We start from the raw sequence: 23,221 nt of genomic DNA, 5'->3' as shown, positions 1-23,221 counted from the left end.
AGTGTGAGGATGCTTCTCAGCTCTTAAAATCCCGGTCTGACTTCTGAGACCATAAACCTAAGCAGAATTAATATCTATGAAAATTAATTAGAGGGGCTGGGGATGTGGCTCAAGCGGTAGCGCGCTCCCCTGGCAGGCGTGCGGCCCGAGTTCGATCCTCAGCACCACATACAAACAAATATGTTGTGTCTGCCGAGAACTAAAAAATGTAAATAAAATATATTAAAAAAAAGAAAATTAATTAGAATTAAAGAGTTGACTATACTTACAAACTAAAAATCATGTCCCAATTAATGATGGTTGAATGTGATGATCATTATTATCCAAAGTAGATGTATGAAGACATGAATTGGTATGAGTGTTATTATGTAAACAACCAGAGATATAAAAAATTGAGCTCTATATATGTAATAAGAATTGTAATGCATTCTACTGTTTTATATAAATAAAAATAAATAAGATTTTTAAAAAAGAGTAGACTATATTTGCAAACTAAAAATCATGTCCCAGCTAATGTAATAAGAAATCATCTTGATTTATGTAACACTGAATCATTTCACTGTATAAGCTACAAAAGAAAATCTTAATTCTACATTAGTAGAAAACCAATGGTTGACAATATGTGAAAATTGTAACTGATATTCACTATAAATATTAAGTAAATCCAAAAAGATGACTTGTCCAAGTACACTGGATAATGAAGAAACAGTACAGTGAAAAACGGGGCCAAGTATTAGTCAAAATTTCAAGTTTGACGACACTGTCCTTTCGTAATGCTACTACAATTAAATTCAAACTCACCCATTGTATCAACTCCTTTCCTGCCAGCACGACCAACCATCTGCTTGTAAGTAAGAATATCTAGAGGTCGACCACTGAAAATAGGAGTCCGAATAATCACACGACGTGCAGGTAAATTCACCCCAGAAGAAAGAGTAGAAGTTGCTGCCAAGACTCGAATGAGACCTTGACGGAAGGCTCCTTCAATGATATCCCTCTCCTCAAAAGTAAGCCCTGAAAAGAAAAGGGGGTTCCAAAAACATATTTATTAACATATAATGAAGCTATAGTTGATAACTTATAAACAATGTGAGGATTTGCTACAAGACCCCAAAGATTTTCTTTAGCTATTGTTACAACAACAGAAAAATCATCAGTCTATTTATTTAAGAGCATAATCTGCCACCCCTACTATATCTTCTAGATCTGGGGTCAACAAATTTTTCCTTTTTTTTAGATTTTGCAGAATAGGTAAACTCTGTTGTAACTATTCTACCCTGCCACTGTCACATAAAAACAGACACAGAACAAATAGGCATGATAGTGTTCCAATAAAACTTAAAAAAAAAAAAAAAAACAGATGGCAAGCTAAATTTATAGCATACTACAGTTTCCCAATCCCTATTCTTTTGGGTGTTCTTTTAAATTTATTTTAAAATAAATTTTAAATTTTAGAAAATTTAAATAAATTTGGTAGATTTACTAAAATTTATTTTAAATTTTGTATCATGATATATACATAGGTGTATTATACATACTGTATACATCATGATTAAAAATCACATAACTGTTACCATTTTATATATATATATATATATATATATATATATATATATATATATACTGATAAACATTTAAAATAAGTTAAAAAGGTTAAATTCTCAATCGTAGAAACTATATATTTTTTATCAGATCCTTAGAACATATGATCATGGATAGAACACTTCCTGAAAAAAAGTTATTTAATTCAATGACTGCCATAATCTCTGATTTTAAGCATTCTAGCCCTCTCCAAATGCAATATCACAATTTCTAAAATAAATTTGATTTTGATATCTCTGAGAATATTTCGTACTCTTGAGATAAAAAGATACATTCAGATGGCATAAAAGTAGCAAGCATACTCTAAATTTTAAGGAAACAGTACAGAAACATAATAATTTTAGAATTTACTTACCCAATGATTCAAAAAAGCCTTTATATAGTACTATACACTACATAGATAAGTAAACTTGAACATGTTTGTTTTATTCTTGTTTAACTTAATTATGCAATTTCTTAAAATGAGATACAAGAATATTGAGATTAAAAAATATTTCTTGTTAATTAGATATGTCTTGTTAATTAATAAGTGAACATAAATATCAAAATGAAGAAATTTGAGAATTTTTATAGAGGGTTTCTAGATAACAGATTGTAAATATGGAATACCTGCATGATGAAATGCTACTCCCCATGGGACAGTATTCTGTAATACAAAGTCCAATCCCGAAGGTGAACGTTTTAACTGATCCATTACTTCCAGGAGGGCTTTTTGTTCCAGAATCACTGGTGGAAATTCAGATGGTTTTACCAATCCTGTCACAAACACACACACAAAATAAACATCTCAACACTGTTTACCTCTTGGAGTGTTATCTCCCTAAGTCATGAGAGAGTTAAATACTAGGGAATGGGTCAAAAACTGTTGCATACTATAAAGATCTGGGGATCTTTTAAAACTACTGACCCCTGGATACTGTGATGTGATTGATATAGGGTGTGACCTGCACATAAGGAATCTTTAATTCTTCCCAGGTTATTTTAAATGGGCACAAAAGTTTAGGAAACTCGGCATTAGAGTGATCCCAAGTCCATCAGTGTGTATGTTGGGGGATGAGGGTGAGGGGTCAAAGGAACCTGTTGAAGGAAGGAGATGATTACAGATACTAATTACCATTCAAAGCCCCAAATTCAAAACCCTTGCTCAGTGTTTGTCCAACCAATCAGCAGTATCAGCACCACCTAGGAGTCTTGTTCTCTATGAGAAGTATTCCAGCCTAATAAGAAATAACCAAACACACAATACCTGCTGACTTTGCTCTATGTAACCCTCTACCCCAGTAAGACTTTAACTGTCTTCAGTGCAGAAAACATTATTTCATTTTTTGGTTTTTTCCACATTTTTTTGTACTGGTGCATTATAGTTGTAAATATTGATGAGATTTGCATTTACATATTCACACATGCACAAAATATAAGAATATGATTTGGCCAATATCACTCCTAGCACTTCCCCCCTCCCACCTCCCATCCCTTGGTCACTTTTCTCTACTGATCTTCCTTTGCTTTTTATGAAATCCACCCCAACCTTTGTTTTCCTTTTTTCTACTCTAGCTTCTGCATATGAGAGAAAACATGACTCTTAACCTTCTGAGTTTAACTTAATTTGCTTAACATGATGGCTTCTAGTTCCATCCATTTTCCTGCAAATGATATAATTTCATTTTTCTTTATGGCTGAATAAAACTCCATTGTTTGTATAGACATTTTCTTTCTCCGTTATCTGTTTTGATTGACACCTAGGGCTGGTTTCATAGTTTAGCTGTTGTGAATTATGCTACTACAAACATGGGTAGGGATGTATCATTGCAGTAAGATGACTTTAATTCTTCAGGATAAATACTGAGAAGTGGTTAAAGCTGGGTTACATGGTGGTTCCATGCCTAAGCTTTTGAGAAGCCCCCACACTGATTTCCACAGTGGTTTGTACTAATATATAGTTCAACCAACAGTGTAAAAGTGTACCATTCTCGCCACATTCTCTCCAGCATTTATTATTGGTATTTTTTTTTATTGTTTCTTTTTTTTTATTGGTTGTTCAAAACACTGCAATGCTCTTGACATATCATATTTCATACATTTGATTCAAGTGGGTTATGAACTCCCATTTTTACCACATGTACAGATTGCAGAATCACATCGGTTACACATCCACGTTTATACATACTGCCATACTAGTGTCTGCTGTATTTTGCTGCCTTTCCTATCCCCTACTATCCCCCCTTCTCTCCCCTCCCATCTTCTCTCTCTACCTCATCTATTGTAATTCATTTCTCTCTCTTGTTTTTTCCCCTTTCCCCTCACATCCTCTTATATGTAATTTTGCATAACAGTGAGGGTCTCCTTCCATTTCCATGCAATTCCCCTTCTCTCTCCCTTTCCCTCCCACCTCTCCTCCCTGTTTAATGGTAATCTTCTTCTCATGCTCTTCCTCCCTGCTCTGTTTTGAGTTGCCCTCCTTATATCAAAGAAGACAATCAGCATTTGTTTTTTAGGGATTGGCTAGCTTCACTTAACATAAATGCTGTAATGCCATCCATTTCCCTGCAAATGCCATGATTTTGTTATTTTTTAGTGCTGAGTAATATTCCATTGTGTATAAATGCCACATTTTTTTATCCATTCATCTATTGAAGGCATCTAGGTTGGTTCCACAGTCTAGCTATTGTGAATTGTGCTGCTATGAACATCGATGTAGCTGTATCCCTATAGTACGCTCTTTTTAGGTCTTTGGGGAATAGTCCAAGAAGGGTTCCATCCCAGCTTTCCAAGGAATCTCCATACTGCTTTCCAGATTGGCTGCACCAATTTGCAGTCCCACCAGCAATGTACAAGTGTACCCTTTTCCCCACATCCTCGCCAGCACTTGTTGTTGTTTGACTTCATAATGGCTGCCAATCTTACTGGAGTGAGATGGTATCTTAGGGTGGTTTCGATTTGCATTTCTCTGACTGCTAGAGATGGTGAGCATTTTTCATGTACTTGTTGATTAATTGTATATCCTTCTCTGAGAAGTGTCTGTTCAGGTACTTGGCCCATTTGTTGATTGGTTATTTGTTTTCTTATTGTTTAATTTTTTGAGTTCTTTGTATACTCTGGATATTAGGGCTCTATCTGAAGTGTGAGGAGTAAAAATTTGTTCCCAGGATGTAGGCTCCCTATTTACCTCTCTTATTGTTTCTCTTGCTGAGAAAAAAAAATTTTAGTTTGAGTATGTCCCATTTGTTGATTCTTGTTTTTAACTCTTGTGCTATAGGTGTCCTATTAAGGAATTTGGAGCCCGACCCCACGAGATGGAGATTAGAGCCAACTTTTTCTTTTATCAGACGCAGTATTTCTGGTTTGATATCAAGCTCCTTGATCCATTTTGAGTTAACTTTTGTGCATAGCGAGAGAAAGGGATTCAGTTTCATTTTGTTGCATATGGATTTCCAGTTTTCCCAGCACCATTTGTTGAAGATGCTATCCTTTCTCCACTGCATGCTTTTAGCACCTTTGTCTAATATAAGGTAGTTGTAATTTTGTGGATTGGTCTCTGTGTCCTCTGTTCTGTACCATTGGTCCACCCACCTGTTTGGTACCAGTACCATGCTGTTTTTGTTACTATTGCTGTGTAGTATAGTTTGAAGTCTAGTATCGCTATACCGCCTGTTTCACTCTTCCTGCTTAGAATTGCTTTTGCTATTCTGGGTCTTTTATTTTTCCAGATGAATTTCATGATTGCTTTATCTATTTCTACAAGAAATGCTGTTGGGATTTTGATTGGCATTGCATTAAACCTATAGAGTACTTTTGGTAATATCGCCATCTTGATGATATTACTTCTGCCTATCCATGAACAGGGTATATTTTTCCATCTTCAAAGATCTTCTTCTATTTCTCTCTTTAGGGTTCTGTAGTTTTCATTGTATAAATCTTTCACCTCTTTTGTTAGGTTAATTCCCAAGTATTTTTTTTTTTTTTGAGGATATTGTGAATGGGGTGGTTGTCCTCATTTCCATTTCAGAAGATTTGTCACTGATATACAGGAATGCCTTTGATTTATGCATGTTGATTTTATATCCTGCCACTTTGCTGAATTTATTTACTAGCTCTAGAAGTTTCTTTGTAGAACTTTTTGGGTCTTCTAGGTATAGGATCATGTCATTCGCAAATAGTGCCAATTTTCTTTTCCTATCTTTATGCCTTTAATTTCTTTCGTCTAATTGCTCTGGCCAGTGTTTCAAGAACTATGTTGAATAGAAGTGGTGAGAGAGGGCATCCCTGTCTTGTTCCAGATTTTAGAGGGAATGCCTTCAATTTTTCTCCGTTTAGAATGATGCTAGCCTGAGGCTTAGCATAGATAGCTTTTACAATGTTGAGGTAAGTTCCTGTTATCCCTACTTTTTCTAGTGTTTTGAACATAAAGGGATGCTGTTCTTTGTCAAATGCTTTTTTTGCGTCTATCGAGATGATCTTATGGTTCTTATCTTTAAGTCTATTGATGTGGTGAATTACATTTATTGATTTCCGTATATTGAATCAGCCTTGCATCCCAGGGATGAATCCTACTTGATCATGGTGCACAATTTTTTTGATGTGTTTTTGTATCGCATTCGCCAGAATTTTATTGAGGATTTTTGCATCTAGGTTCATCACAGATATTGGTCTGTAATTTTCTTTCTTTGAAGTGTCTTTGTCTGGTTTCGGAATCAGGGTGATGTTGGCCTCGAAGAATGAATTTGACAGAGCTCCCTCTTTTTCTATTTCCTGAAATAACTTGAAAAGTATTGGTATTAGTTCTTCTTTAAAGGTTTTGTAAAACTCTGCTGTATACCCATCCAGTCCTGGGCTTTTCTTGGTTGGTAGTCTTTTGATGGCTTCTTCTATTTCCTCCATTGATATTGGTCTGTTTAAGTTGTGTGTATCCTCCTGACTCAATCTGGGCAAATCATATGACTTAAGAAATTTATCGATGTCTTCACTATCTTCTATTTTATTGGAATATAGGGTTTCAAAATAATTTCTAATTATCTTCTGTATTTCTGTAGTGTCTGTTGTGATATTGCCTTTTTCATCCCATATGTTAGTAATTTGAGTTCTCTCTCTTCTTCTCTTCGTTAGCATGGCTTACGATCTTATTTATTTTTTCGAAGAACCAACTTTTAGTTTTGTCAATTTTTTAAATACTTTCTTTTGTTTTATTATTGATATTCTTGATGACTGCCATTCTGCCTGGTATAGATGAAATCTTAATGTAGTTTTGATTTACATTTCCCAAATTGCTAATGATGTTAAACATTTTTTAAGTTTTTGTTGATCGTTTGTATTTCTTCTTTTGAGAAGTGTCTGTTTAATTCATTTTCCTATTTATTCATTGCATTATGTGATTTTTTTCAGTGTATTTTTAGCTCTTTATATATTCTAGATATTAATCCTCTATCAGAAGAGTAGCTAGCAAAGATAATCTCCTATTCTATGGGTTCTCTCTTCACATTCCTAATTGTTTCCTTTCCTGTGCAAAAGTTTTTAATTTGGTGCTGTCCCATTTATTATCTCTGGTATTATTTCCTGATCTGTAGGAGTCCTATTGAGAAAGCCATTGCCTATACCACAAAGCTGGAATGTGACCCAACATTGTCTTCTAGGAGTTGCATGGTTTCTGGTCTAATTCTAAGGTCTTTGATTCACTTTAAGTTGACTTTTGTGGAAGGCGAGAGATAAGGGTCTAGTTTTGTTCTTCTATGTCAGGAGCTGCCACATAGGAACTGAGTGCCCCTGAGCCTTGAGTAATGAGAATGTGGAGATGTGGCAAGCCAGCTGTGGGCTGTGTGTGTGTGAACTATGAGCATTGAGTGCACACAGTAGACTGAACCAACATTGCCCCTCTGTTTGAGTGGGTCTAGCTCTGGTCTTTTCACTTGCTCTGCTAAGACCCCCACACACCTCATGAAATAGGCATGTCCTTCCTAGATGTCAGTCAATCTGCTGAAAACAGACATCATGAAGTTAGACTCAACCCCTGAAACCTGACCTCTTGCCTCATTTGAGTGGCTTATCCCCAATAAAAGGGTTCAGCTCCTGCTCCTAGCTCTCTTTCCACAGACCCCTAACTAAGGTCAGAGGAGTTGTCACAGGACCCAAAGAAAAAGGTATTTCTTTGTCTCTGTGTGATTATTTCGTGCAGCCCAGTTCACCTGGAATGACCCTGAATGTTTTACTTGTGGAACTCGTCACTTCTACACATGTATAACTGGGCATCCCCACACCATTAGTTTAAAAGCTGTCGATTCTCCAGTATATATTTTTGTCACTTTTGTCAAGGATAAGATGACTGCATCTGTGTGGATTTGTCTCTGTGCCTTATATTCTGTATCACTGTTCAATGTATCTATTCTTATGTCAATACCATGTAATTACAGCTCTGTGGTAAAATTTGAAGGCAGGTATTTTGATGTTTCCAACATTGCTTTTTTGGCTAAAATTGCTTTGCCTACTCTGGGTCTTATATTCTACCAGATGAACTTTAGAACTGTTTTTTCTAGTTCTGCGAAGAATATCATTGGCATTTTGATGGGAGGACTGCATCAAATTCGTATATTGCTTTTGGTAGTAGGGCCATTTCAACAATATTAATTCTGCCTATCCAAGAACACAAGAGGTCTTTCCATCTTCTGTGGTCTTCTTCAATTTCTTTTTTCAATGTTCTAATTTTCATGGTAGAGATCTTTCATTTCCTTGGTTAGATTTACTCCTGAAACCTGACCCCTTGCCTCATTTGAATGGCTTCTCCTCAATAAAAGGGTTCAGCACTGCTCTCTTGCTCTCTTTCTGCGGACCCTTAAGGTCAGAGGAGCTGTAACAGGACCAAAAGAAAAAGGTATCTCTGTCTCTTGTGTGATTATTTCCTGCAGCCCAGTTCACCTGGAGTGACCCTGAGTGTTTTAGTCATGAGAAATGGAAGAGTTGGCTTTGGGTCTTTCATGAACAGCCGTTATAATGTTGAGATAGGTTCTCTCTTTCCCTAGTTTCTTTAGTATTTTTATCATGAAGGCGTGCTGAATTTGTTGAAGGATTTCTCTGCATCTATTGAGATTACTAAGTGATTTTTGTCCTTAATTCTGTCCATGTGATAAATTACATTTATTAATTTCCATATCTTAAACCCTCCTTACATCTCTGGAATAAAACTAACTTGCTTGTAGGGTATAATCTTCTTAATGTATTTCAAAACACAATTTGCTGCTGGGCACAATGGCACATGCCTATAATCCCAGCAGATAGGGAGGTGAAGGCAGGAGGATCACAAGTTCAAAGCTAGCCTCAGCAATTTAATGAGGCACTAAGCAACTCAGTGAGACTCTGTCTCTAAATAAAATACAAAATTGGGCTGGGGATGTGGCTCAGTGGTTGAGTGCCCCTGAGTTCAATCCCCAAAATAAAAAATAAAAAAAAACACAATTTGCTAATATTTTATTAGTGTTTTTGCATCTAAATTCATCAGGAATATTGGTCTATAGTTTTCTTTCCTTGATGTGTCCTTATCTGTTTTTGGTATGAGTGCGATATTGACTTCATAAAATAAATTTGAAAGTGTTCCATCATTTTCCATTTCATGGAATAATTTGAGGACTACTGGCATTGAGGTTCTGAATGCCTCCTGTATATGCATGTCCATCTCATTCTGAAGGTTTGGAATATTTTCTGTTATTATTTCCATGAAGAGATTATCTATTCTTTTAGCCCACATCTCACATCCCTCTTCAATTCCAGTGATTTTTTTATATACGTATCTATTTATTTTGAGATCACAGTAATCTTCACAACAAAAATCCGTTTTTTGAACACAACTTTCAATGAGCTCAAGTCTAGCCTATTTTGGAGCCATTTTAACATGGAGTAAGGTGAAAGGTGAGCCTTATCTCAGGGAACGTGTGGCTCTTGACAAATAATGCATCTGCAACGTGAATCAAACAAAGGCTAAAGAGTTTTTAACTTTCTTTTTGTAAAAAATGTGGCAAAATGCTTCCATGTTTTACACTGTCACCTTTAGACAGATCAGGCTGTCTTTATTACCTTCCAAAAATACATTTAAATTCATATTTTAGTGCAAAGAGTAACATAAAATTGTATATATAACTTATTGACAACAGATTACTTTATCCAGTTATAAAACATCAAATGACATGAATAAATATGAACCAAATTTGTTATTTCTATACAAATCTGAGACTATTGCTACAGATAATTTTAGTTTAGAGAACACCAACTTGGTAAAGTGCTCTTCTCCTAAGCTTTACATTTAACTAAGTTTAATTTTTAAAGTACAATTTAGAACCCCTAGTGTAGGGTAACAACAATGCATAGGTTAGCAGCACCAGCAAAAATCAAAGGATGGCCTTAAATCTCTTATACATTTAGGAAACAGTGGTAGTGATCAAAAATAGACTTAATCAAAGTGAATAGATGATATAAGATAGGTCTTCAAAAAAGTGTGGCCTTTCAATGCCAGATACAATTTATAAAAGAGAGCACTTATTGGTTACCTTGACAGTAAACCCAGATAAACTTTCATTTTATAAACTTTAACATAACACTTAGAAAAGGCTCAGATAGATATAGTTCTCAAATATTTAGGGTATCAACTATATTGTTTTAACCTAAAATAATAGTTGTTTATCTAACCAGTTACAAAGTGATCATTCAAAAAACTTTAAAACAGGTACAAACTCTAATTCCTTTAAGACTTGGGGCCTGGCCATTAGTTTTGGGTTTTAACTTTCCTATTCTTTGTATTAAAGTATAGCTGAAGACTAAGTGTCATTAATTTATGTGTGAAGCAATATGCACTGCCTTGTCTGTGAGTTTAGCTCAGCAGCAGAGTTTCCACCCTGTTAACTTGTAGTGTTGCTGTAGGTTCCCAGCAACTCACAGAATGGGAGAACAAACAATAGCAGCAACCAATGCAAACAATATACAGCATTAAACTAAATATTCGATTCTTACTATGATATCTACAATATTAACTACCACACACACAAAAAAAAACCCAGAAATGATAGAGTCAGCAATTGCTAACAGCAAAAACAATAAGTAACTATGAACTATATCTGATATGAAAGCAAACAACAAGTATCAACTATGTCGTTCTAGCAGTAATAATTGCAAAAGAGCAGTTACTACCCAACAAAGCCCCTGAGGCCTGACTAGACCTAAGCCCCAACTTCAGGAACTCTACCTACAAGAACTCCAATCCCAGAACTCTACAGTGGTCCCCCCTGGGAGTGCATCAAACTGGTGGTACAGACACAACTCCAGCCAACAATATTTTCCATCCCACCCTAACTCATAATGCCAAGAAGTGGAAATAAGAATTTTTGAAATCCAACTGGCAACTTGGTGAGCAACATAAAAAGAGGAAGGGTTTATCAGCCCATGGCCCCTACTCTTGTGTCAGTATATACCTCAAGAAGAAACAGAAAGAAAGACATTTTGACATAGACAGTGAACATATATTGTCACTGAATTATTCTGACCACCTCAATGGAATGATTCCCTAATTTTTCTCCAAGAATCTCCAATTTTTTCTTTTTTTTTTTTATTGTATGCTGAATGGTGAAAGGACATTTACACATATACATATTTGTTTATTTTTCTCATCTATACCACTTTTTTAACGTACTTATTCTTCTTTGCTTTGTATTTTGAAATTTAGGGTCTTTCGTTGGTTTTGGATTAGCACATTTTGGGTTTGTTTTATATTGTTTTTCATTTGCCTGTTTCTCTTTTTCTGTTTCTATTATTCTCTTTGACTCTTCCTTTAGTTTTTACTTCTATTTTCCCTCCTCCCTCATAAACATCATATTCTATATCTTTTCTAAATTATCTCTGTTCATCTTTTGAAACTGTGAACTCTTTTCTACCCACCTATCTTCATTTTCTTTCCTCTGAATTAGCTCTATTCTTAATATCTTTTAGTATTAATTAGTTTATATAATGCCTGATATAATACATGATTACTTACTGTTTTTACTGATGGCAATTGCTGACCTACCATTTATGTTTATTGTGCCAATTAGATGTCATAATAGGAACTAAGTATTTAATTTAATGTTATATATTGTTTGCATTTTTTGTTGCATTATTTGTGTCTCCCTAAACAGTGTGTGTGCACGTGAGTCTGTAACTACAAATCCCATCAATATTTACACTACAAGTACATAAAGTACAAACTCTGCTGCTTCAGAACCACACTGATAGATGATCACACAATCAACAGGCTGGCAGATTGGATTAAAAACAAGACCACAAAGTGGAGAATCTAGGAGAAATGAATAAATCCTATAAAAGTGATTGAAAAAATAATCAAATCTTTTCAAAAAAGTAAAGCCCAGGAAGACAAAACATCACTGCTGAATTCTACATCATGCAGGGAAAAAAAAGTACTGATAACAAACCTTCTCAAATCCTTCAAAATATTGAAGAAGAAACACATTTAAATACATTTTACAAGGCCAACACTACGCTATATCAAAGCTAGACAAGAACACCAGAAAAAAATAAAATTAAAGGCCAATATCCCTGTTGAGCATGGATTCAAAAATTCCTCAACAAAATAACTCAACTAGTAAACTAAATTCATGAGTATATTCAATAATTATATACCATGATAAAATGGAATTTATCTCTGAGGTCCAGGATTGTTCAAAATATAGAAGTCTGGGACTGAGGTTGTGGCTCAGCGGTAGAGCGCTCACCTAGCATGTGCAAAGCCCTAGGTCTTCCATTTCCTGGATGCACACAGTGAGCCATGGCCTCAATCTAGGAAGTGGCTTTACCACAGAGGGATTTATCACTCTCAATTTGCTGTTTAGAGAAATATTCAAACGTGTTTTCTTTTTAAAAAACTTCTAACCCTCTGAGAAGTTCTCAACTGAGGCCCTCCGTGAAAATGGTGAATTCTCAATATGACAAATGGGACTTTTTTTTTTTTTAAGGTATCCATTTTTTAACCACTAAGGTAAGAAGAAGCTGCCTGAGCAGTTCTGGGTGTCCCAGCCCTGTGGAGATGCCAAAGCTGAAAGAAGCCCAAAGCCTCCCATCCCCACTGACCTGAGGGTTCCTTAATATCTATTTGTGTGCACTTCACTTTACAAAATTCAATGTCGATAGAGCCCAAAGGAGAAGAGAAATTTCACATGGGTACACTTTGCATCCATGCAGCATTTACACATCTCCAGTCCCCAAAATCCATGTGCTTTCTCCATATAACTTTACCAGCAACCAGGAGGAGATTTGGGGTGGGTAGTGCACCCAGCCACTGTTGCAGGCATGTTCACCTCTTATATTCCAGCAAGTAAATTATGGAGTTACAGCCACACAATCTTTTGATGTTTCCAAGGCCTCGCTAGATATATACTTCCCAAAGGCTGCTCACCCACTCACTCAACACACCTCAGGGAGGAGCCTGAAGATTAGGAAAGGGTTTCTTTCTGGCCAAAGCAATCAGATCAAGCAGAATCAAGCCTATAGTGACTCAAAAAGAGAATTTCCATCTATGCTAGGTCAAGGGGAGAGAGTTGCCATCTACCTTACTCAAGGCAAGTGACTGCCCATCTACACTGCCTCAAGGAACGCGAGTCAATCAACACTGAACAAGAGCAGTCCAGACCTTGGATATACGGCTGTTGGGCTCCTGCTCTTGCCCTGAGGCCACCCTCTTTTTTTGTTTTTTCTTTTTGGTTCTCTTGTATATTTAAACCTTCCTTAAAAAAAAAAATCTTTGGAAGATCAATTTTTTATAAAATTTTAAATGTATAAGATTCTCTCTGCTATCCCAGAATAATGGGAAGAAAGAGAAGAGGAGGAGGGCAGGGAGGACTGTCCCAGGGAAATGAGTCTCTGATATCTGCAGTAGGTGGGGGCAGAGGAGAGTCCTGTGGATCCAGATGCTCATGGCTGGAATCCGCGTGGGGAAACCTGAGCCAGCTGGCACACCTCCTTGCTGAAGCCGTTTGAGTCCACTCCTGACTGATGCAGGCTCCACGATGCATATGCTCAGAGGTAGGGGTCTTCTGGCTGTCCACAGGTCTGCCTGTCTCATGTGCATGTCCACTGGAGCCACTTGGTTTTGGAACCAATAGAGCCACTCTTCTTCTGAAGGTGGGCCAGAGGAAGCACTGCACACAGCACACAGTCCTTGTATATAGGTGGTGATATTCCTAGTGACTCCCTTCCTGCCCCTGCTGCTGTCAACCGATTGCCCTGAGGAGGTACCTTGGGAGATGGAGCTGCGGCCTTCTGCGACCCAACTACTGAAGATCAGCTATGGGCTGGTCCTGGGGTACTCAGACCTGCGGGGCACAGGGTCAGGCTCGGAGGCTACACTGGGAATGGATGTGTCCACATGGAAGAAGCAGAGAGGAATGGCAAGCACACTGGCACTTGCAGCACCCTTCTACCCTGACTGCTTGGCCTCCTCAGGCCGTTGCGGCTCACAGGCCAAGGGAAGGGCAGGCTCTCTGGTACATCTGTTGGGATAAACACTGGAAGGATCTGCGGGGCCTGGGCAAGGCCCAACCACACCAAGGCCCAACCTACTCAGTCCATCCTAGGTTGAAAGCTCTGTCCAGCTGATAACTGTAGGCAAGCAGTACATGGCTGGAGGAGGTGCGTCACTGGTGTCAGCCCTCTGAAAAGTATTTTGTCACTCTGACTCTTTCCCTGCTCTTCTCTGTCTCGTCCTATTGCCCTGAGGTGAGCATCTTTCCTCCGCTGGGCCCTTCACCCATGATGAGCTGCCTCACCTTGATTCCAGAGCAAGAGTCATCCATCTACGGACTGAGACCTCAGAAACTATATCCTCCAGAGAAACGTTTCCTCTTCCAAGTTGTTCTTATCAGGTGTCTTGGTCACAATGATAAAAAAGCTAATTAAAACACAGCCATACGCCATTGCCTCCAACTTGAAAAATATACTATTGTGTGTGTGCTGGGATGAATGGTAAGCCAGTCCTTGGGCATGCCATTCATGGGACTGGAACCTCATGACCTAACCTCCTACTGAATGCCCACCTCTCTATACTGTTACACTGAGGCTGAAATGTCAACAGGAATTTGGTAGAGAAAAACACATTCAAACCACTGCACTTGATTAAAAAGAGCCCAGAGTGTTGCTTTCCACTGTGTTTCGGAACTGAGGGCATCGGAGGCCCTATGTGTGCGCTATGTGAGGGGAGTCCTTCAGACTGAATGGACACTAGACAGGAACTCAGATCTTGATACAGACAGAAAGACCTCAGGTAAAGAAAATTCATGCAAATTTTAAAAACTAGATCTACTTATGTTTTCTACAAGATGGAAAATAATGATATAGCAGAAAAAAATTTATACTATGGTGTGGAACACACAACATGTACACATATAACGCTGTGACATCAGGAACTAAGTGGGTGGGGTTGGAGAGGTAAGGCATAGCATTCTGTATAATACTGAAGTTACACTGCTCCAATTCACATCAGAGTAGTTTGCTCTTCTTATGTTAAATGCAATTCCTCAATGGGAACCATAAAAAAACCACCTGTAGAATATACCCAAAATGAGAGGTGAGGGAATTATAATGTTTCACTACAAACATAAACTAAATAGGAGAGAAGATAATCATATAATGACACACATCATGCTGAATCAAAGCTTGTCCTGCTCTCCCTATAATGATGAACCATGAGCACATCCTATCCCTTATCATCCCAGCTTAGGCAATTACATCATAATAATGCCATTTCTGGAGGAAGGAGGAAAAAGGTCTTATTCCTAGCTGTGGAGTCAGAAGCTAAACATATCTTTGAGGGAAAAAAAATTTAATCATACACTCTCTAGTTCTATTTCTCTGAATTTTTATCAAAAGGTGTTGAATTTTGTCATATGATTTTCCTACACCAATCCATACATGCATACGGTCATATGATTTCCTTCACTTGTCAATAAAGAACTACCAGACAAATTCTCAGCTGAGTTCTACAAGACCTTCAAAGAAGAATTAATACCAATACTCCTCAAATTATTCTATAAAATAGAAAAGGAGTTAATTTTCCAAACTCATTCTACGAGGCTAGTAGCATCCTGATACCAAAATCAGCCAGAGACACATCAAGGAAAGAAAACCTCAGACCAATACCCCTGATGAAAATAGATGCAAAAATTCTCAATAAATTTCTGGCAAATCACATACAAAAGCATATAAAAAAGATAGTGCACCATGATCAAGTGGGGTTCATTCCAGGGATGCAAGGTTGGTTCAACATATGGAAATCAATAAATGTAATTCATCACAACAATAGATTTAAAGAATCATATGATTATATCAACAGATGCAGAGAAAATATTTGACAAAATACAGCACTCTTTCATGTTCAAAACACTAGAAAAACTACAAATAGTATGAACATACCTCAACAATGTAAAAGCTATCTATGCTAAACCCAAAGCCAATATCATTCTAAATGGAGAAAAAATTGGAAGCATTCCCTTTAAAAACTGGAATAAGACAGGGATGCCCTCTTTCACCACTTCTACTTAACATAGTCCTTGAAACTCTAGCCAGACAAAAGAAATTAAAGGGATATAAATAGGAAAAGAACTCAAACTATCAGTATTTGCCAATGACATGTTTCTATACTTAGAAGATCCAAAAATTTCCACCAGAAAATTCTAAGTATTAATAAATGAATTCAGCAAAGGAGCAGAATGCAAATCAATACCCATAAATCAAATGCATTTCTATACATCAGTGATGAATCCTCTGAAAGAGAAATCAGGAAAACTACCCCTTTCACAATAGCCTCAAAAAACAAAAACAACAACAACAAAAAAAAAACTTGGGAATCAATTTAACAAAAGAAATGAAAGACCTCCACAATTAAAACTACAGAATACTAAAGAAAGAATTTGAAAAAGACCTTAAAAGATGGAAAGATCTCCCATGTTCTTCATGTTCTTGGATAGGGAGAATCAATATTGTCAAAATGACCACACTACCAAAAGCGCTATACAGATTCAATGCAATTTCAATTAAAATCCCAATGTCATTCCTCATAGAAATAGAAAAGGCAATCATGAAATTCATTTGGAAAAATAAAAGACCCAGAATAGCCAAAGCAATGCCTAGCAATCTTTCCTAAACTCCAACAGTGATTCTGCTGAGAATGAAATTTAAAACAAACAACAACAACAAAACTATCCCATTCACAATACCCTAAAAAATACATAGAAATAATCTAATCAATAGGTGAAAGATCTCTACCATGAAAATTACAGAATACCAAAGAAAGAAATTGAAGACAACATTAGAAGATGCAATGCCCTCATATGTGCTTCAATAAGAGAATGAATCATTTTAAACAGCCATATTACCAAAAGCAATATACAGATTCAATGCACTACCCATCAAAATACCAATGACATTCTTCACAGAACTAGAAAAAAAACAGTCCTAAAATTCACTAAGAAGCATGAGACCCATAATAGCCAACACAATCCTAAGAAATAAGAGTGATGCTGGAGGAATCATAATACCTGCTCTCAAATTGTTCTACAGAGCTAAAGTGACAACAGCATTGTATTGACATTAAAATAGGCCTGAAGATCGGTGGAATATAAGTCATAGGAATCAAGACACATAGTTATCTGATATTTGACAAAGTTACTAAAAATATATGCTGGAGACAAGGTCTTTTTAATGAATGATGCTGGGAAAACTGGATGTTCATACAGAAAAGAATCAAATTAGATCCCTCTCACCCTACAGAAAAGTCAAGTCAAAGTAGATCAAAGACTTTTAGCATTAAGCCAGACTTGCAACTGCTAGGAGAAAACACAAGTCAACATTCTATCCTGTTGGTGCTGGCACTGACTTCCTTAAAAAGACTTCTCTCTAACTCAAGAAATAAAACACAAATCAATAAGTGGAATGCCATAAAATTATAAAGCTTCTGCACAGCAAAGGAAATATTAGGAGTATGAAGAGAGACCCTACTGAATGGGAGAAGATCTTTGCCAGCTACTTCTCTGACAGGGCATTAATATCCAGAAATATAAAGAATTCAAACAAGTTAACACCAAAAATAAAATTAAAAATAACCCTATCATTTCAATAAATGGGCAAAATAAATGAAGATATTTCTTAAAAAAAAAATACAAATGGCCAACAAATAATGAAAAAAAAAGTTTAGCATCTCTAGCCATCAGGGAAATATAAATTCAAACTATACTAAGATTTCATCTCATTCTAGCCAGAATGGCAATTGCTAAATTAGATCAATATATATTGCATGCTTTCATAATTATATCAAAGTGGATTCTACTGTCACTAAAAAGAATCAATATAAAAAGAGTACAAATAATAAATGATAGCAAGAATATGGAGGAATAGGTACACTCATACATTGTAAGTTGGACTGCATATTATTACAACCACTCTGGAAAGCAGTATGGAGATTCCTCATAAAACTAGGCATAGAATCACCATATGATCCAGCTATACCACTCCTTGTTATTTATCCAAAAGAACTAAATTTATCATTCAATAGTGATACAGCTACGTCAGTGTTTATAGCAACACAATTCACAATAGCCAAATTATGGAACTAGCCCAACAGATTGTCAATAGATGAATGGATTAAGAAAAAGCAATACACACACACACACACACACACACACACACACACAAATGGAGTTTTACTTAGCCATAAAGAAGAATAAAATTATGGCATTTGCAGGCAAATGGAAGGAAATGGAGAACATCATGCTAAGTAAAAAAAAGCCTCAGAAAATCAATTCAATGTTTTCTCTCACATGCAGAAACTAGAACAAAGTAAGGAGAAAGAAGAGTAGAGGTCAGATATAAGTACAGAGGCAAGTCAGTGGAGTATAAAAAGGAGATTAAGGGTAAGGCAGAAGGGTCAGGAAAATAGAGGAAATGTGGAAGGAATTCAACAAAATTATGCTTCATGCATATATACAGAGTCAATGTAATTCCCATCAAAATTCCAATGATGTTCTTGACAGAAATAGAAAAAGCAGTTGTGAAATTCATTTGGAAAAATAAGAGACCCAGAACAGCCAAACCATTCCTTAGCAAGAAAAGTGAAGAAGGAGGCATCATAATACTAGATCTCAAAGTATACTACAGAACTATAGTAACAAAAACAGCATGCTATTGGCACTAAGACCCCTGGAATAGAAGACATAGAGACAAACCCATATAAATATGGTTATTGCATACTAGGAAAAGGTGCCAAAAACATATGTTAGAGAAAAGATAGACTTTTCAACAAATGGTGCTGGGAAAATGGAAATCCATATGCATAGAATGAAATTAACAATGATCTCTCATTCTGCACAATACTCAACTCAAAATGTATCAAAAATCTAGAAATTAGACCAGAAACCCTGCACACACTAGAAGAAACTGTAGGCCCAACACTCCAACATATCAGCTCAGCTACTGACTTCTTGAAACAAGACTCCTTGTTAAAGCACAATAATTAAAAGCAATAATCAATAAATGGGATGGCATCAAACAAAAAGCTTCTTAACAACAATGAAAACAATCAAGAATGTAAAGAGAGAGCCTATGGAATGGGAGAGAATCTTTGCAACCTGCACCTTAGATAAGCTGTTAATTTCCAGGATATACAAAGAACTCAAAAAACTTAACACCAAAAACACAAATAACCCAATCAATAAATGGGCAAAAGAACTAAACAGACACTTCTCAAAAGAACAAATATTAACAGTCAACAAATATATAGAAAAAGATTCTATATCTTTAGCAATTAGAGAAATACAAATTAAAACTACACTGAGATTTCATCTCCAGTTAGAATGGCAATTTTCAAGAATATAAGTAACAATAAATGTTGGTGAGGCTGTGGGGAAAAGAGTCTACTCATACATTGTTAATGGGACTGTAAACTGGTATAACCACTCTAGAAAGCAGTATGGAGTTTCCTCAAAAAACTAGGAATGGAACCACCACTGACCTGGTTATCCCACTCCTTGGTATATATCCAAAGGAATTAAAATCAATATACTACAGAGACTCAGTTTATAGAGTACAATTCACAATAGCTAAGCCAAGGAGCCAAACTAGGTGTCTTTCAACAGATGAATGGATACACAAAATGTGGCATATATACATAGTGGAGTATTATACAGCCATAAAGAAGAATGACTTCATGACATTTACCTGTAAACAGATGGATCCAGAGACTATCATGCTAAGTGAAATAGACAAGTTGCATAAAAAACAAATGTCAGATGTATTCTGATATGTGGAATCTAACCTACAATAAGGAGTGAATGAGGAATAGAAGTTCAGTGGATTAGGCAAAGGGTAATGAAGGAAAGGAAGGAGGTATAAGAAAAGGAAAGACAGTGGAATGAATCTGACATAACTTTCCTACGTACATATATGAATACACCACAGTGAATCTCACCATCATGTACAAGAAACTAATTTAAAAAATAATAACTATGGATAAATGGCAGAAAAATCAATAGAGGGAACGGAGCAAGGGTAGGGAAAAGGAAGGGGAAGAAGAAATACTGGAGTCAGAATTAGAATAATGTATATTCCAATGCTCATATAATTATGTCAAAATGTATTCTACTGTCACATATAACTAAGGACCAATTTTAAAAAAAAGAATAGATGGACAGTGTCTATGCCTATCCTTCTTTCCATTTCTTATGGAATGTACTAAACAAGAGCAAGGGCTGAGTGCTGTTAACCCCTTCTTCTTTCTGTGTTGTACACCAAAGCTGCCAGTTGCGATGGCCTAAGACTAAAGCTGGGCCAAATAATTCTCAACTTCTCTTCTCCCCAGTATAAAATAGGATGGGAGAGGAAGTTCTATCAGTTGAAATTTTGTCTGCACAGACCAGATAATACACTCCCAGAGTGGGGCAGCTGTAGAGTTTTATGGGTGGAATTCCAGCAAGTGGGACTTAGCTCTAATCAGCCCTGAGGGGCTCTGCTGGTTTCTGCTCTGGAGAGATTAGATCAACATACTACTAGTGCCTGGAAGTTGCCTATCTCTGTTGGGAGTCTGGTTCTCAGGAGCCTCCCAAGGATTCTACTTGCTCTGGTTTAGATATGAGGTGTTCCCAAAAGCTCATGTGTGAAACAATGCAAGAAAGTTTAGGTGAATGATTGAGTTATAAGAACATCAACCCAATCCATGAATTAATCCCCTCGTAGGGATTAACTGGATGGTAACTGTAGTCAGGTAGAGTAGTTGGCTGGAGGAGGTAGGTCATATAGGACATGCCTTTGGGATATATATTTTATATGTGGTGAGTGCAGACTCTCTCTGCTTCCTGAAGTGAGGTCTTGAGCCATTTCCCTCCACCACACTCTTCTGCTATGATGATCTGCCTCACCTTGAGCTCCAAAGAATGCAGCCAGCTGTCTGTGAACTGAGACCTCTGGAACTGTGAGCCTCTAAAACTGTTCTTTTAGTTAGGAAAAAATAAAAGCTGACTAAAACAATACTTGTGGGGGTAGAGGAGTCAATCCTTCACCCACTCTGTTGCCCATGAACATGGCCTTTCCAGGTTTCCCAGGCTTAGTCCCTGCATGTAGTCCCACCCACATGTTCAGATTCCAGACCTACTTCAGCAGATCACAGGAACCACCAGACTCAAAGGTGAGCTCCCATTCACTTTTCCCATTTGAATCCCCCTGGGTAAAATATTTTCTGTGCCTGCTTCACTCCCATTTTGCTAGGTACACCCCAGTCTACATGGAATGCATTTGCCAGGACAGTGTAGCCCTGTTTGCTCTGATCTTCCAGCTCCCACAGCACGTGCAATGTGTCTACCTCAAGGTGGCTCCACCTCAGCTCTCAGCAGCCAAAGTCATGAATGAATGGAGAGACACTGGGCACTCTTCAAGCACCAGTGCACAGTGCAGCTTCTGGATCAGCTAAGGGAAGGTTCCTTTTCTGATCTCAAGTTTTTCTGTACTAAATCTGTCTGTTGTGTTTCTCTCTGTATTCCTCCTTCCTCTGTGTTAAACTACCCATACCACTGCTGACACAACCAGCTTGGCTCCAATGTAGTCTTTCTTCTTTGTTTAATTTACCCCAAATTTCTGACTCTCTAAGATACTCTGACTGTCCAATATGGAGTTTTAGTGAAATCCCTCTTTCACCCACCTAACAGAGAAGCAGTATTCCTGCTGCTTGAATCCCGAGCCATACAGCAACTAAGAAGGCAGGCTCCCTCTAGCCCACCATCTTGAATCCCTCAGGAACTATGGTTTCTTAAAGAATTTTTCAAACTTTTAGATATAAAAATTTATACTTTAATATCTTTTATATATTTCATAGGGATAATTTCAAACTTTAAACTTCAGCTTTATTAAAAACATGCTGTATTATTCTTCTGGTGGAAATTTCATTACAGACCAGACTCTAGTCCAAGCTCTAGCATCTGGGAACCACTGCTACAGATCAAAGGAATAAAACCTCAAGAAAAGGAAATAACTATGATTCTGGTCATTAAGGAATATAACTTTTAATGGCACAATGTAAGGAAAGTGAGTTAGCATGGTAGAGAAAGCATCAATTAAGAGGCAACAGGAAGAGAGAACACAATGTTGGATCAGAGTCTAGCCAATATTACCTTTAGACAAAGTTTACTTGTTGGAGCTAGGCTTAAGATATCTATTACCTGCCTTCATGATGCCACTGGTTTAGTGAAGTAATAAAATATACTAATATTCTGTAACTAGTACTAGTCTCTGTCTTCCCTATATTTATCGTGGAGCCCAAAGGACCACAGGATAGTCAAAATGTTGAGGCAGCAGTTTTCATCCTAGAATCAGTAACTAATGTTTATAGCAATGCTCTAGATCATCATTCAACAATTAAAAAAGAACAAATTGATAAATCAACAACCTGAATGGACCTCAAAAACATTACATTGAATGAAAGAGGTCATATAAAAAAGATATATGCATGCTGTATGACTTCATTTACATGAAATTCTTAGAAAAGGCACAAGTAATCTAAAATGGCAAAAAGCACATCAATGTTTGCCTGGGGCTGGGGACAGAGGGAAGAGACTGATAACAAAAGAGCAGAAGAAGCCAGGCGTAGTGAGTGGCACACACCTGAAATCTCAGCAGTTCAGGAGGCTGAGACAGGAGGATCATGAGTTCAAAGTCAGCCTCAGCAATCATGTGGTGCTTAGCAGCTCAGTGAGACCCTGTCTCTAAATAAAATACAAAATAGGGCTGGGGATGTGTCTCAGTGGTCAAGTGCTCCTGAGTTCAATACCCAGTACCAAAAAAAAAAAAAGAGGAGGAGCAGAAGAGAACATTTTAAATGATAGAAATGTTTTATGCATTGACTATAGTGGTGGTTAAACAGATGCATACATTTGTTAAAATTCATCAGATTATACACTTAAAATGGATAAGCTATATTCAATAAAACTGATTTTAAAATATAAGTGTACATAGATGTATATATATGTTTTATACACACACCCACACACACACACACACACATATACACACATACATACTTATACACATGATTCTTTTTAGAGTCACACCTTTGGAAATACAAAGA

At 36.9% G+C, this 23,221-nt stretch overlaps 1 protein-coding gene across 1 annotated transcript in view; it reads right to left on the bottom strand.

Annotated features, from left to right (window-relative positions):
• The window catches only part of Polq (DNA polymerase theta), a 107,355-nt gene that overhangs the window by 71,899 nt on the left and 12,235 nt on the right, over window positions 1-23,221 (bottom strand). Inside the window, exons 8-9 of the mRNA XM_027936100.2 lie at window positions 2,212-2,358; window positions 802-1,014 (exon numbers count right to left, since the gene is read on the bottom strand). Coding sequence (XP_027791901.2) covers window positions 802-1,014; window positions 2,212-2,358 — 360 coding nt within the window. The remainder of the gene's footprint in view (window positions 1-801; window positions 1,015-2,211; window positions 2,359-23,221) is intronic.

Source organism: Marmota flaviventris, chromosome 8 (genome assembly GCF_047511675.1).
Source record: "Marmota flaviventris isolate mMarFla1 chromosome 8, mMarFla1.hap1, whole genome shotgun sequence".
Taxonomy (NCBI): domain Eukaryota; kingdom Metazoa; phylum Chordata; class Mammalia; order Rodentia; family Sciuridae; genus Marmota; species Marmota flaviventris.
This window is presented reverse-complemented; position numbering and strand designations above follow the sequence as displayed.